This window comes from Macaca fascicularis, chromosome 13, assembly GCF_037993035.2.
Source record: "Macaca fascicularis isolate 582-1 chromosome 13, T2T-MFA8v1.1".
Classification (NCBI taxonomy): Eukaryota; Metazoa; Chordata; class Mammalia; order Primates; family Cercopithecidae; genus Macaca; species Macaca fascicularis.
In genome coordinates this window covers 122,056,704-122,072,302 of record NC_088387.1, presented here as the reverse complement: position 1 = coordinate 122,072,302, position 15,599 = coordinate 122,056,704, and the positions used below count along the sequence as shown (strand labels likewise).

The 15,599-nt window shown below is 45.1% G+C and overlaps 1 protein-coding gene across 4 annotated transcripts; it reads right to left on the bottom strand.

The window, feature by feature from the left end:
• Positions 1-1,122: 1,122 nt before the first annotated feature.
• FAM110C (family with sequence similarity 110 member C) lies at positions 1,123-9,598 on the bottom strand. Of its 4 annotated transcripts, none has more exons than XR_012421824.1 (3): positions 9,164-9,598; positions 7,802-8,880; positions 1,123-3,985 (listed from the first exon to the last, which is right to left on the bottom strand). XR_012421824.1 is itself a non-coding variant. In XM_005576672.4 (2 exons), exons 1-2 carry the CDS (start codon positions 8,742-8,744, stop codon positions 3,966-3,968), a joined length of 963 nt encoding a protein of 320 aa, XP_005576729.2. In that variant the 5' UTR covers positions 8,745-8,864; the 3' UTR covers positions 1,123-3,965. The 4 variants fall into 4 exon arrangements, 1 of the variants encoding a protein (XP_005576729.2); XR_012421825.1 differs by having other exon boundaries at positions 2,256-3,985; positions 7,263-8,880; XM_005576672.4 differs by lacking the exon at positions 9,164-9,598 and having other exon boundaries at positions 7,802-8,864.
• Between the last annotated feature and the right edge of the window lie 6,001 nt (positions 9,599-15,599).

The following is a 15,599-nucleotide window of genomic DNA, read 5'->3' as shown; positions in this document are numbered from 1 at the left end:
CTATTTGATTCATCAATGAAAGTGCAAAGTGTAACCACCCAAGCATTGTGCAAGCCCCAAGTTTACCTGAAGGAAAAGGCAGCTGCTGTTGAGCTCTGCAACATAAGCCACACCACCCAATGCTTGGACCGTTTCTGAACAGGTACAATAAGAGAGTTTCTACAGCAGGCTGGGTATCTGTCCATATTCTTCACAGAAATAAAGAAGTGATGTGTTTCTTCTCAAGAAAACCCCTCTTGGCCGGGCACAGTGGCTCACACCTGTAATCCCTGCACTTCGGGAGGCCGAGGCAGGTGGATCACTTGAGATCAGGAGTTTGAGATCAGCCTGGCCATCATGGCAAAACCCTGTCTCTACTAAAAATACAAAAATTAATTGGGCATAGTAGCGGGCACCTGTAATCCCAGCTACTCAAGAGGCTGAGGCAGGAGAATCACTTGAACCCAGGAGGCGGAGGTTGCAGTGAGTTGAGGTTGCTCCCTTGCTCTCTAGCCTGGGCGACACAGTGAGACTCTGACTCCGAAAAAAATAAAAACTAAAAATAAGAATAAAGCAAGCCTATCTTTGGATTCTTACCTAGGGTTAGGCATAGGCCACTGCAAGACTGAGCAAGACGGGCTCAGCCAGGGCAGCGAGAAGGACGATCAGGCTTCTATGACTCACCGGCTGCCCAAGCCTCCACACCCTCAGAGTGCCTGGTGCACACTGCGAGCAAACCCGACACAAGAAGAGCCTGCCTTCACTTAATTTCCTGATGAGAAAGATTACAAACTGTGCTTTTGTTTGTATCTTTGTGCCCATTTTCAATGACCATGTTAATAAAACACGAAGAAAAATATTTTAAGCAAAAGACTGGTGAAACAATTAAACACAACTGAAGGAAAGCAAAGTTCAGAATATTCAAAATTGCTTTGACTGCATTTCATCTTGAGGAAAGTTGATGATTTCAGGTGCCATACAACTCACCCAGGACAAGCCTTGGAATGCCTTCCCCTCATTTCTACTGATAATCTGATGAGAGAACACTCAAGAATGGTAGAAAACAGAAGGCAAGGAACTGTAATGAGCAGACTCTCATCTCAACTTTTTGCCTCATTATTCAAACTCATAAATTAGTATTAATAAATGATAAAAATACTTTATTTCTTTAATACAGAATATACAATATTGCACTCCAGTTGCAAATAGTGTAGAGAAAAAAACTCTGTTTAGAAACTACCAAAGCAATTGTCAAAGTCTACTAATGTTTCCTGGCATCACCAATGATAACCACAGTGCTGAACTTTGAACCAACTGAAAAAGGGCAATGTTCAATAAAGCCTCCTTTTTGTCAGTTTCAGTGCCCAGCAGTTTAACACATTCCATTATGTTTAATTACATTTTTTTAAATTGTCATTCTTTCATGAACAAATAACAGTACCTTGCAGCTGTCACTATTGCTCATTCTCGTGGAAAGCAATCGCAAGCTTTTCATCCAGACTGAACTAAACAGTCTAATTTTTCTCAAAGTCACTCAGCAAATTGGGGTAATTCAGGTTTAGGCAAGAAGTTCTTTAGTTTTACTTTTTATATATATTTTTAGGGATAGGGTCAGGGTCTTGCTCTGTCACTCAGGCTGGAGTGCAGTGGTGCAATCATGGTTCACTGCAGACTTGAACCCCTGGGCACAAATGATCCTCCCACCTTGGCCTCTCAAAGCATTGGGATTAAAGGTGTGAGCCACCGCCCCTGGCTGAAGAAAGAACTTCTCACCTCTTACACATACTGAAGACATGGAGCCGTGGCATGAATCTGAATGGAAGGGAAGGAAAATTAACTCACTTCTTTAGGAGTCTGATGCCACCCAGTTCCCCTGTTCTTCATGCCCGTTTTCTGATATCTACTTCTAGAATTCACTCCAGCTGAATTCTTTTCTTTTCCTGTACCACCACCAAAGGTGCAAACATCTCTAAAAGATCTTGGTGGTTTTAGTGGAAACCATTTTGTTTTTATATTTTTCACCTGTGATGTGAATGGTGAGTCTGCACCATTTTCATCTTAAATAAATCCACCCCAGGCTGCATCCATCCTGTTCTGACAGTAGAAAGGCATACACACTTTTACTTAAAGCTTTCATATATAAAATTAATGGGACATCTGAAAATAAGGGAATTGGGTATATGAAAAGATCATTTAAAAAACTGCTGTCATCTTTAACATTATCTTTTTTTTTTTTTTAAACTAAGTGCAATATAGTGAACAGCAAAATAGCAGCATTTTTAGAGCAAACTTTGGGGAAAATTCTTAGATCAGGGGACCTGCTGTCCTGACAGAATCTATATTCAGACAGGTACATCTGGTGGCCAGCAAAGACTCCCTAAATGTGTATCTGGGACTTATTTGAAAACAATACTTATTTGAAAACAGTACTTATTTGAGTACTGAGTACTTAATGGAGTGGCAGACACTCCACTTGCAGTCAATGAAAATCCAATTATACAATATACACAATGAGATGACCAAGAAAAACATGATTTAAAATTATACTGATAAAAACTAAAATCATCTGAAGTAAAATAAAACTATCTGAAGACTAATAACTGTGTGAAAATAAATATTTAGTAACCCAATAACCTACTCTCATGGTGAAATAGTTACAAAAATAGAATACAATATTAACCAAGACTTGAATAATTCAAAATGAAATGGTTAACAAAATATCATATCAATGAGAAACTCATTTCTCTCCCCTCCACATTCTTCTCTCTAATGATTTTCTTCTTGAAAAGATATATTTTCATACAAAGTTTTCGAAGAATTGGCTGGGTAACAAATTTTCTTTGGGTTATTTCTCAGAAGGTTCTGAATCTGAATCTATTTACTCTGGGTGTCATGAGCAAGTTCAGAATTAGGGATCCAGTAACCCCCATCAACATTCTCATTCCAGCCACCCTCAGGCTGTCCCTTGCTTCAAAATATGTCCTTTGCAGAAAAGAGTGAATTGGTGTCAAATTTGGGTTGGATATGTCATATGTGGAGGTGTGAGTCAGATCAAGGGGCAGTGAAGAGGTCCTGCCTCAGATGCCTGTGTTCCATGTAAACCAAAATTTTCTGTTCTTTTTGGAAGTTGGGAACAAGAGAACTATGGAGTACATTCTAAATAGTGCTGCAAAAGTGAAATGTTGTATTCATCTGACCAAAGGAAACTCCAAGATTCTTCTGCCAACTCTCCAGAAACTGTCCAGTTACAAAAAAAGGTTTTGTTTATCAGTATTTAAACACTAACTTATCTTTTAATGGGTACTTCCACATGCCTACACCCCAAATGGAGAATGACATTAATAGCATGACCTTGTAGCCCTCAAGTTATTTTAAAAGTGCTTTCTGACTTGTTAAATAAGATAAACAGTAGTAGAGTTGGGAATTAACTGTCATTTATAGTGCAGTAATGCTCTGGCAACTGGGGTCAGCGTGTGTGAGTGTGTGTGTTTACTCTCTTTTGGCCACAGAATTGAAGCAGAATATGCCTTTTTGTGAGTACTTTGATTTAAATGATGCTGGTCAGCCCAGGATGGTCAAAAGGAGTACATGCCATGGCATTCATGCTTGGTTTTCATTTTCCTTGATTAAAAAAAAAAATCAACTTAGATATTGTTAAAATGCATCACAGTACCTCTTTGTCACCAAGTCAGTCAAAAAGATTTCCAAACAGCTTTACGGTTTCCAGCTGCCCTCTGGAAGCAACACTAGTTTCACCTCAAACAAGGAAAATGCCTCTTAGAGCTTCAGCTTGTTACACCTCAGCTAAATTTCAAGGTCTGTGTTCCCATATTCTCTGTAGTATTTTAAACCTTCTCAGAGCCCTTAAGCTTTGTCAATGGGATGCTGTATTCCTGGTAAAACAGCAATCATGTGGTCACTTAGGCACGCTGGCCAAATGGTCCTGGGATCCCAAGTCACCGAAGAAATCCTTCAAAAAGTCTTCATCACCGGGAAGGTTTGCTTCCTGAGGAGTTAAAGAAAAAATAGTGAATCAACTCTAGTCTAGACAAAAGTTAGTACAATGAAAACTAAACATTATACTGGTCTGGTCCCTGTAGTTTTTGTTTTTTGACATTCTCTGTATTTTGAAACATCTTCTTTTGCATTTTAAATTTTGACAACAGGTCAGTAACTTTATTAAATACAGCTATCATCTCGTTTCTCTGGCAGAAGAAATTCCATCTCCCTGCAGGCCTTTTTCAGGGCTTTAAAAATTTCTCTTTGCCTCCAACTACTCATAGGGCAGTAAAGAAAACTTCTTTAAATGTTGGTAAGGCCAGTGCTAACTACTACAGCGTTGGACAACAAAATAGGAAGCAATGCAGGCAGTCGAACTAAATATCTGAGGGCAGACAGATTCCTCCCTTTTCAAACACCATTATCTCTTAAAGGCCCAGGTGCGGATCATGACAGGGAAGAGTGGCCTTATGGCTACTCAAGCCACTTGTTTGCCAAAAATGTGCTCCTAGTTGCATAACTTCTCAGAATAGTCAAAGAAGAAAGGAAAAGAAAGCTGGGATGTCCCGGGTTTATTTCTTCTGCATCTTTGCAAATATGAACACAACTCTGTTTCAGGAGCTTTCAGTGGGCTTCTACAGGTACCTCTTTCTTCTTTGCATCAAGGATAAATGTGAAGATAGCTGTGGAATTGTCTGAACATTTTTGCCTTGAAATTAAGCAATGTCTTATCCCTAATTTCCCAAAGAACAAGTTATTTATGCCAGTATTAAAAGCAGCAACTTATATATTCTATGCAAAACAGAAAACCAGAAAGATCTAAATTTTGGCAAGTCCCCAGTTTGATAAATTGAAAGACAGGAAGATGACTAAATCACAGCAGATAAAATAGATATTTTCATAAACTAAGCTCTGGGAAACAGAATACCAAAATGACTCACATACAACCAACTACTACTCATGGGTTCCCAGAGGACTTGTGTGCAGATTATACGAGTCATTGCCCAGTTCTGATAGTCTCAGTTTTGAAAAGCAATTATCTTTACCCCACAGGGCAAGAAACTTATAAACTTTTTTAGTTCTATTATAATTGAGACACTTTTATTATAATTTATAAATCTCTATCTACCAAGGGAACAAAAACCTCTAGATTAAACATATCTGTTTTCTCTTTCACTTAGAAAACCTGCCTTATTTCATCTCAAGTTTTCTGAATCTTTCATGAAATCCTAAAAGGAATCCTTATAACTTTCAGCAGAAAAAGCACAGCTTATATTCCTGCTTCCACATCTTCCAGAAGTTGCAGAACTGGTCTCAGAACAAGAGACTTCTGCGGGAAGTCAGAAGACCGCCCCACTGGCCAGGTGTTCACACTCTGTCCTGGCTTTCCCTGCTGGTCTCCTCCAGTGGGAACACCAGTGCTGGGAGGCGGGGAGCTGTGAAGGGGCTGAGGTCATGAGCAGACACTGTTCCAGTGATCTGGAGAAAGCTCAGGCAACTGTGTTCTCCTCATACCCTCAACCCCGGTAGCCAGGCAGTAAGTCTTTGCGTTGCAGTTTCAAAGATACAACACTGTCTTGGGTCTAGGGAAGTACATTAGTAAAGAAAATCTTTATAGTGCTGGTGACTCCAATTCCATATAAAAACTAGGGCAGCTTCTGTGTGACTGTCCCCCCTACTCTGAGAAATAATGTGAAACTTCTCAGAAGACAGTTGCTGTTGTCTCCAGCCTGGAACAAATGGGATTCAGGTGGAGGGAGACATGAGGGGAGGAAGAAGCCCATGGGCCTTTTTCCTGCCTCCATCCTTAGTGCCTTCCCAAACCTGCTCTCCCTTTCCCTCTTCCTTCAACTATGTCTCCTTGTCACAAAAGTGAAAGCTCTCACAGGCTAACTAAACTTCTTATATTTGTCATAGGTTCAAGCCTAAAAGGTCTTTAGGATATAGTCTATGAAGTCAATGAAATTCTCATTCAGGTCACTATTTTGACATTGGCTAATTCGAGATGGGAACCAGCATGGGTCTGGAGGGATCAGAGCAGGCTGCTTTTATTTTTATGTTGTCAGGTTTTATTTTGGTTTCATTTTTATGCCATATTATTAGCTCACCACTATTTATACCACCAAGTCTACCTACTGCCTGCACATGCTCTGGCTACCTGGAGGGAGCTTATTCATAAATTTACTTCTCACGTATTTCAATGGACAACTTTCTGTTTGTTTGTTTTCCATTTCTGGGTTTCAATCTTGCAACACAGGTTATTACTACACAGACTAGAAAATGTAGAGGTTGAAAACCATCTGCCTATTTCCTTTCTTTTTATGGACAAAGGAAGCCTGGTCTATAGTGCAGGAATCACTTGCTAACATAAGACAGGCCCTTAATTCTTGTTTAGTGCTCTCTCCACCAGACAGTGTCCCTCCACCATGGCCACTCTCCAAAGCTCCTGCCCTAAATATGGTGCCATCATGGAAATACCCTTGCCAGCATTCATTCATCTCAGATCTAAAAGACAATCTGTGAAAACTACCAATTAATGTTTGTTTGCTTTTTAGAACTTTGCCTACATATATTTGTTGGGGACTTAGGCTAGTGGAAAACACAAATCTTCTATAAATTATAAGGAAGAACTTAAGTCCTGAGCCTTCTGAGTTCAAGAAAAAGAATAAATTAACTTCTTCTCATTAATTTTCATGTCTATACTAAAGTCATAGCCAGAGAAGTTATTGGAGATTTTTTTAGCTGTCGAGCATAGGTGAGCCCTGTGCAAACATCTCTTGGGCAGCCTCCCCCAAACTCTACAGGCTGTCATGCATCTTCAGTTAATTTATCACAATGGCAGACAATAACTTCATCTCATGATTTTTAAAATTTACTTATAGCAAGTTGTCATTGAAGGGTAAGAGAAAAAAAAAAAGATGTTGCAATGTTTAAATTCTTGGTTCTCAAAGACAGCCCTGAAAAGGTACTTTCTCTTCACTACTTTCCAAGGTGCCCATAGGGAAGGGCAGGGTAACAGTGAGGACCAGCACTCCTTAGTTCCCCAGTGAAAAGCAAAAAGAGCTCGAGGTCAATCCTGCACTACTGGTTGTCCAAAGGGAAGTTACTTCCTGTAGTATCATCGGGGCAAATAAACTATCGACTCTAGTTACAATCTAGTCCAATTTCCCCAGTTTAAAAAACTGAAGCTCTCAAAACAATTTAAATAAAATTTAGCCAAATAAAGATCTTTGTTGCTAAGTGAATGCCAAAGTGCTGACAAGATCCTGTAGAGAAGTTCTTACCACTTCAGCACAGGCCTCCAGGAAAGTGCAGGGAGCCTTCCTTTCTGTTCCAGGTAACACAGCAGCGCCTACCTAGGGCTGCAGGTGGACCGGTCAGCTCCAATCAAACACCAGGACCGCCCACAGCACAGGTCAATGAACTCAGGAACTAGGGCTCTCACGCTGTTTTCAGCGCAGGAAAGAATACTAGGGGTGTAAAACTGCTTTCTGGCAGCACTTTGGATTCCTCCTGTTTTCACCATAATAAGTCAAATGGGACATGTTAATTTGCAGAATTGCCTTTCCAGGCAGCCAGACGCAGCAGTCTCCTAAGGGCCTGGACCTGCAGGTACCTGGATTGGTACCTTCTGCTCTTCAGCAGCGCGGGCTCAACTCACAAGCCTCTGCGTCTGCCTCTTGGGTCTCTTTCACACTGTAGCTCAAAATCGCACTCAGTTCTAAGCATCAGCTGTAACTGGCCATCGCCCAGCTCGGCCACACTCACCAGGACTCCCAGCCCCGCACACGGCCAGCCCCGCCCCAGCCTTCCGAGCACACACCTCGGGTCCTGCTCTGCTCCTGGCTGGGGGTCTCCTTGGCCTTCTTACAGGTGTACAGCCACTTGATGATGCGGGCGTTCCTCTCGATGACCGAAGTGGTGCTGGGCACCTGCTCAATCAGCTCCTCCTCCTGCAGCCCGTCGTCGTCGCCGCTGTGCCGGGAGAAGCCGCTGCCGGAGGTGGCGACGCTCACGCTGCGCACCTTGAGGGTCACACGGTCCGACCCCGCGGTGAAGTTCTCCCTCCCCAGGGCCTCCACCACCTCGGGGTCCAGGCCGCAGTACTGAAAGAAGGTGTCAGACTCGGCCAAGGCAGCGGAGTAGCGGGAGCTGAGGTCCGACTGTGAGCGCTGCAGCCCCCGACGCCTCAGCACCCGCGGCTCCGGGCCAGGGGGCGCGGCCGGGACACTGGAGGGCGCCGCGGAGCGCGCGGCTGGGGCTGGGGTCTCGGGGGGCGCGAGGTCCGCTGCAGCGCCAGGCTTGGTCGGGACGGTCTCCGGGTTCCCGGTCTTGCCCTCGTCTCCCGTCCGGGGCACCGGCACCTTGTCCTTCCCCGGCCCCTGGAAGAGCTTCTTCACCAGGCTCGCCCTGGGGCCGTCGGCGCCCGCTCCCCTCATGAACTCGCATTTCTGCCGGTAAATGATCAGCGAGTCGGGCCTCAACGGCTTCCGCGCAATAGCCCTGCGCGCCACCGGGGCGGGGGCGCGGGCCGGGGGCCCAGGGTCGTTCCCCGGGCACTTGATCGCCCCGGGGCCGCTGCCCTCGGAAGCGACGCCCCGGCCAGTCCCCGGCCGTCCCCGCACGTACTTGGCGCGATCCGCCGCCAGCCTCTCCACTGCGCTCCTGCGCGCCGGCCGCGCGGCGTCGGGGTCCCGGGGAGCCGCGGGGTCCCGGGGAAGGAGCCGCTCTCTCGCCGACGTGTTCAGGGCCGCCAGGGCGCGCATCCTCGCGGGGAATGGACCGGCCGGCGCTCCGGGTGCAGCGGAGACGCGCTGGAGTGGCAGAGCCAGTCAGTCCTCGGGCCGGTTCCGAAGTCCGCGCCGGGTGGCGAACGGCGCCCCAGTGCCCAGCTGCCCAGGCCTGGCGTTGGGGAGAACCGAAGTCCGCACCGATTGGCGAATCTCCCCAGTTCCCGCCCCGCCCGACCTCATCGCCACCTCGACTGGCACCGCCCGCGCCCCCGCCCAGTGCCCCCGCCCTGGCCGCGTCCCCGCATCCCCGCCCGTCCCCGCCCGTCCCCGCCTCCTCACTCCCGCCCGGGCCCGCCTCCCTCGCCGCTCCCCGGGTGCAGCGACCGCCCTCACCTAGCGTCCGGGGTCCCCGCCCTCACCTCCTGCTCGGTGCCGTCCCCGCCCCGCCTCACCTTCTGGCTGCGCTGCCAACCGCCTGGAGGACGCTGGGGCGAGCAGGCTCTGAACCCCCACTCACTCAGCCCCAGGTTCCCGAGGTCACCGCTGGACGCAGGCATTTCCGGGGAGGGGGAGCAGCGGGGACGTCCCCCCACCTCCCCCGGGCAGGTGCATCACATCCTTTGAATTCTTAAAGTCACCTCATCTTGTTTGGAAACTTGACTGTTTAATTTTCTCTACCTGAGGTCATATTCTTATTAACAGAAAGGAATAGAACATAAGAGGAAAGAACACGCAGCGCACGCCAGGATCAGCCTACGTGGTGGGTGGCAAGAACGGAGGGACTTGGATTGGGTCCGACTGGGTCGCTGGCCGGCAGCGGGCGTGGCCAGGCCCCAGGACCGAGCTGGGACTCGCAGTGGGGCAGGCCGGGGGCCCAGGCGCGGCTCAGCGGATTTGGAAGAAGCCCAGCCAAGTGCCCAGAATCATTGCTATTTTTACTGTAACCGAGGCAACGGGGAAACCACGAGTTCACCAGGCAGTGGATCAGCCTAGGAATGCTAAGAGTCTAAGATAAAATATCTCCCAAATTCCATTATTTCAAAAATTTGGACAGAATACTGAAGATATCTCTCAGACATGTGAAATGTTCACGTTATCGCGTCTGTGAAGACGGCTCCGTAACAGGCTGTGCTTTCAACCTTGTGCTTGAACGTTCCAAGCAGCAGCAGCCGGGAGGCAGGGAGCACAGCAGGTGCAGATGGGCCCCCAAAGTGGGCGCGAACACCTCACCAACGAGGAGAGGACTGCAGCAGGGTGGTGCTGAGTGGGCCTTGGGGGTCTTTAATCTCCTTGAGCCCCAGCGAAGCAAAATCTCATAGGGATAGTAGCGCAACAATATATCGCCTTCTGAAAGCCAGACCGCCCACACAGCCTCCTTGGAACATGTAAGACTCATAGGAAAAGGAGTCTAGGCCAGTAAAGGAGAGAGTGGGATAAGAGAGGGAAGAATGCAGGGGTGGGGAGTGAAAGCGAGGGACAGAGACAGAGAAAGGGGGAGCTCCTGGCTTGCCACAGATGATTTCCTGCAGGATGTGGGAGGATGGGGCCTTGAGGTCCAAAGTCAGCCTGCTTTTTGCTCAGCAAGCCTGTTCTCTATGTCACAGGTAAAAACCTTTTTAATTGTTTAGCCCAAAGTGTCTTCTTTTCCTAATTTGCACTACTTCATGGACAACAGCAGCACTTCTAAGAGAGAGAACTGCAAAATACAGGACCTCTGGAATTTGAGCCAAGGTCCACAGTTTACCTTTGGACAGGTAACAAACATTCCAGGTTCTTTGTTTTGTCACCTGTAAAAATTTCTGTTTTAAATTTACAAGAAAAAACAATCCCATTAAAAAGTGGGCAAAGGACATGAGCAGACATTTCTCAAAAGAAGACATTTATGTGGCAAAAAAACATATGAAAAAAAGCTCAACATCATAGATCATTAGAGAGATGCAAATCAAAACCAATGAAATACCATCTCACGCCAGTCAGAATGGCTGTTATAAAAAGTCAAGAAACAACAGATGCTAGCGAGGCTGCAGACAAATAGGAACGCTTTCACACTGTTGATGGGAATATAAATTAGTTCAACCACGGTGGAAGACAGTGTGGCAATTCCTCAAAGACCTAGAACCAGAAATATCATTTGACCCAGCAATACCATTACTGAGTATATACCCTTCTTTCTGCTGAGAGATGCAGAGATGATGGGACCACCTGCCTGCAGAGACCCATTCCAGGGTCACCTCTCTGCTGAGAATGGAACACTCAGTGAGATAACGTGCCTACAGAGAGGAACTACCCCCTGTGGGTCTCTTCCGAGCTGTTTTAATATTCAATAAAGCTTCTCTTCCTCTTGCTCACCCTCCCCTTTTCTGTATACCTCATTCTTCCTGGACACAGGACAAGAACTTGGGCAAAGATGCCACCAGCCACAGAGGTTTCTGGCCAGAAAAAGCAACACCCCAAAGATTCCATAACACTACCACGAGAACAGTATGGGAAAACTGCCCCCATGATTCAATTATCTCCGCCTGGCTCCGCCCTTAACATGTGGGGATTATTACAATTCAAGGTGAGATTTGTATGGTGGGGACTCAGCCAAACCATATCACCATGGAACCAATAGTTCCTGCATCTCCTTATCCCTGGGGCCCAGGTGATAACCTTCCAACATCTACCCTAAGGCCTGGAATGTCACCACACCAGCTGGATCTAGCACCGCAGCTGTGACCTCGGCACCCAAGCCCACACATTGCCCTACATCTCAAGGAACAGGTGGTTAAGCACAGCAGAGGGAGCCACCATGTATGCTCCCCATGGCCTGGGAGCCACCTGCTCAGGGCTTGTGCTACCCCTGCTGGTGCCCTTGCCCCTCCAGTGGCAAGACTGCCATGTGCTCGCTCGCACCATGGAAGGACCCAAGGACTGGCTGCCTGTGGCCTGCCACCACCCCTACCAGTGACTCTGTCCCTTCTAGTGGTGGAGCCATCATGCATCCATACGTGATGCCCAAGGGCTCAAAGACCAGCCTGCCTTGCATTCCTATCCCAGCAAAGCCATGCCATAGCCTCCAAAAACAACCACAACTTAGGCCACGGAGATGCTCACAGACACTGCCGATGTTGATTACATCAAAATAAATCATACAAAGAGTACATGACTGTGTCCACCCAGAACCAAAGCCAAAGCACCCTAATCAACTGACACCTAAGGATACATCTACAGGAAAATGTCTTTCCATACGAAAGATACTTCTTAAGATTGGAAGAAGCAACTCTTCCATCAGATGCACAGAAATCAACATAGGGATGCAGGAAACATGGAAAAGCAAAGAAACATGACATCCTCAGAAGAACAATAATTATCCAGTAACAGACCACAAAGTAAAGGAAAGCTATGAAATTCCTGAACAATAATTCAAAATAATGATCTTAAGGGAACTCAGTGAGATGCAGGAAAGCAAAGATAGACAATTCAGGAAAACAAATTCAGGAAATAAAATCAGGAAAACAATTTATAATCTGAATAAGAAATTCAACAGAAGTCAATATCATCAAAAAACCCAGAAATTTTGGGACTGAATAATTCAATGAATAAAAGAACAGATGCAGTTGAGAGCTTCAACAATAGAGTAGATCAAAATATAAAAAATAATTTCTGAGGCGGGGCGTGGTGGCTCACGCCTGTAATCCCAGCACTTTGGGAGACCGAGGTGGGAGGATCACGAGGTCAGGAGATTGAGACCATCCTGGTTAACACGGTGAAACCCCATCTCTACTAAAAATACAAAAAATTAGCCAGGCATGGTGGCGGGCACCAGTAGTCCCAGCTACTCTGGAGGCTGAGGCAGGAGAATGGTGTGAACCTGGCGGGGGGGCAAAGATCACACCACTGCACTCCTGCCTGGGCAACAGAGAGAGACTCTGTCTCAAAATAAATAAATAAATAAATAAATAAATAATTTCTGAACTTGAAGACAGGCATATGAAAATACAGAAATCAGAGAAAAATAAAGAAAAAAGAATTAAAAAGAATGAAACAAGCCTATGTGACACACATGGGACACCATTAAGTAAAAAAGTTTTTGCATTATAAGAGTTCCAGAAGGAAAAGAGATGGGACAAGAAATAAAATCATTTAATGAAATAATTGAAAACTATGCTAGTTCCATAGGGTCCATAGTGATATGGACATTCAGATTCAGTAAGCTCAAGGCACCCAAATAGATTTAATCTTAAAAAGTCCTTTCTGAGGCACATTACAGTCAAACTGTCAAAAGTGAAAGACAAAGAGGGAATTCTAGAAACACCACAGGATCTCACTCATATCAGCTAAAAAAGCTGATCCTACAGAAGTAGAGAGTAGAACTGCGGTTATTAGGGGCTGGGACAGGTAGTGGGGGAGGATAGAGAGAGGTTGGTTAAGATATAAAATTATAGCTGGAGAGGAGGAATAAACTCTAATGTTCTGTAGCATTGTAGAATGACTACAGTTAATAATTTATTGTATATTTTCAAATAGCTACAAGAGAGAATTTTTAGTGTTCTCAGTACAAAGAAATGATAAATTGCCAGATGACGTGGCTTATGCCTGTAATCCCAGCGTTTTGGAGGGCTGAGGCTGGTGGATTGCTTGAGCTCAGGAGTTAAGAATCCAGCCTGGAAAACATGGCAAAATCCAGTCTCTACAAAAAATACAAAAATTAGCTGGGTGTAGTAGCAAGCACCTGTAGTCCCAGCTACTCAGGAGGCTGAGATGGGAGGATTGCTTGAGCCCAGGAGGTAGAGGTTGCAGTGAACCAAGATCATGCCACTGCACTCCAGCCTGGGCAACAGAGCCATAAATAAATAAACAAATAAATAAATAAGGTAACAATTACCTTCACTGTATGAATACAGTGAAGAAAGTATTCAAATACTTTCACGTTGAAGTTTCAAAGCTGTGTTGGTGGTGATGCTTTCCCGTGTCAACTTAACCCCATCCTCCTCCATGACGCCTGCTTCCATCCACACACCCCTGCAGCTCAACTTCACGCTTTCTCCACTTTGCCTGCTCTTTCTTTCCACCTAAAAGTTGTCCAGCAGCCCCACTCACAGGAAACTGATAGCCTGTGTGGTACTATCAGGTGTATTGTTTTTAAAGCTTTATGCAATATTTTTTCCCACCACATTATATGTAAGTTCCACAAAGCCAGAACCTTTACTCTTCCGTATTTGAATTCCCAACAACTAGCAGAGTATCTGACATTAAGTAACCCAGAGAAGTTTGTCAATTGATTTATATTTGTATTTTCTTGGTAAATTATTAACATCTCTGCTTTTCAGCTACTTCTTTAAATGAAATGTATTAAAATGCATTACAATATGATTTTGATTATAACACTGTGTTTTCATGTTTTAGCTTCACTCCATAATCAAAAATTTAATCATAATATTCATATTTTTATTTGTGAACTTGACATCTCTTTCCACATACAGGTAATGGCAAATCCGTGAACCTAATGTGAAAGCTAAATTAAAAGTTTCTTTCAAAATTATTCAATTCCAATTATTGATGGATGGGTTCCTTACCTTTTTAAATTTAAGCTGAGGGATTTGAAAATTGACATCTTTATTTAATTGCCTTGTTTTGTTCTAGTTATCTTAATGCAAAACATTAGTTTGCAAATGAAGAATGGATTCTAGACTTATTACAGTAAATTGCATAAACACTAAAATATTTTGTAAGCTGTGAACTGTAATAAAAATTATTTTTCTATCAAAAGCCATTTTCATTTTTAATACCTATCATTGTACAAAAGTACTTATAACTATTTCTACTAATTGGTGTTAAGGTAGGCTGACTCTAAGATGCAGAAGGTCTGATTAGAGTTAGGAGGATGACATATCCTTGTTTGCCTGGGACAGTCCCAGTTTACATCTGTTATCCTGGCGTGAGTTTTCCTTTTTTTTCTTTTTTTTTTTTTTTTAGAGAGGGTCTTACTCTGTCACCCAGGCTGGAGTGCAGTGGCGTGATCTCGGCCCACTGCAACCTCTGCCTCCCGGGTTCAAGCGATTCTCATGCCTCACTATCCCGAGTAGTTGGGATTACCAGCGTTCGCCACCACATCCGGCTAATTTTTGTATTTTCGAGATGGGTTTCACCATTTTGGCCAGGCTGGTCTCAAACTCCTGACCTCAGGTGATCAGCCAGCCTCGGCCTCCCAAAGTGCTGGGATTACAGGCGTGAGCCACCGCGCCTGGCCTTGGCATGATTATTAACTCTGACCTTCACTCTCAAAAGTGCCCTAGTTTGGATGATGATCTGTGTGGCCACCCTAGTTATATTGCCAGTTCTAACCAACTGTGTGGCTTTGTGTAGGTTAGTTAACTTTTACTGGGCTCAATTTCCCCATTTTTAAATTGAAGAGGTTGACCTATGTAGGACCTCAGGTCTGTTTGGCTCTATTTGTATGACTTGTGAAGAAAGCACTGGCAGGTTTGAGAGTTGATGTGTCTTGCAGCTCTCTAATACTCAGGAAAAAGCAAATTCCTTTGCTAAAGAAATTTACAGGAAAGTTTTCTTAAAACAAAAATCCTAATGCAGCTTTCTGACCAGACTGTGATGTGCTGGTATTTGCTAAGCTCTGTGTGACTCACCCTCTCTTGTAAGGGTGGCAGAGCCTCTAAACAATCAACTTTGTCCGACGCAGGCCTTTAAGCTACACGAACTTTACATCTGTGGATAGAAGCGGGGGAAAGAGGAAGACAGCGGGGGAGGAGCACAAAGAAGCAGCATGAACCCACTGCAAACCTGGTAAAGGAGAGCTGCACCACCAACAGCGAGGCAAAGAGCTTGTGAGGTCACTGTGGGAGGAGGCTGAGGGCTGCTTCTGTGAGTCCGTTTGTGAAGAATAGCACA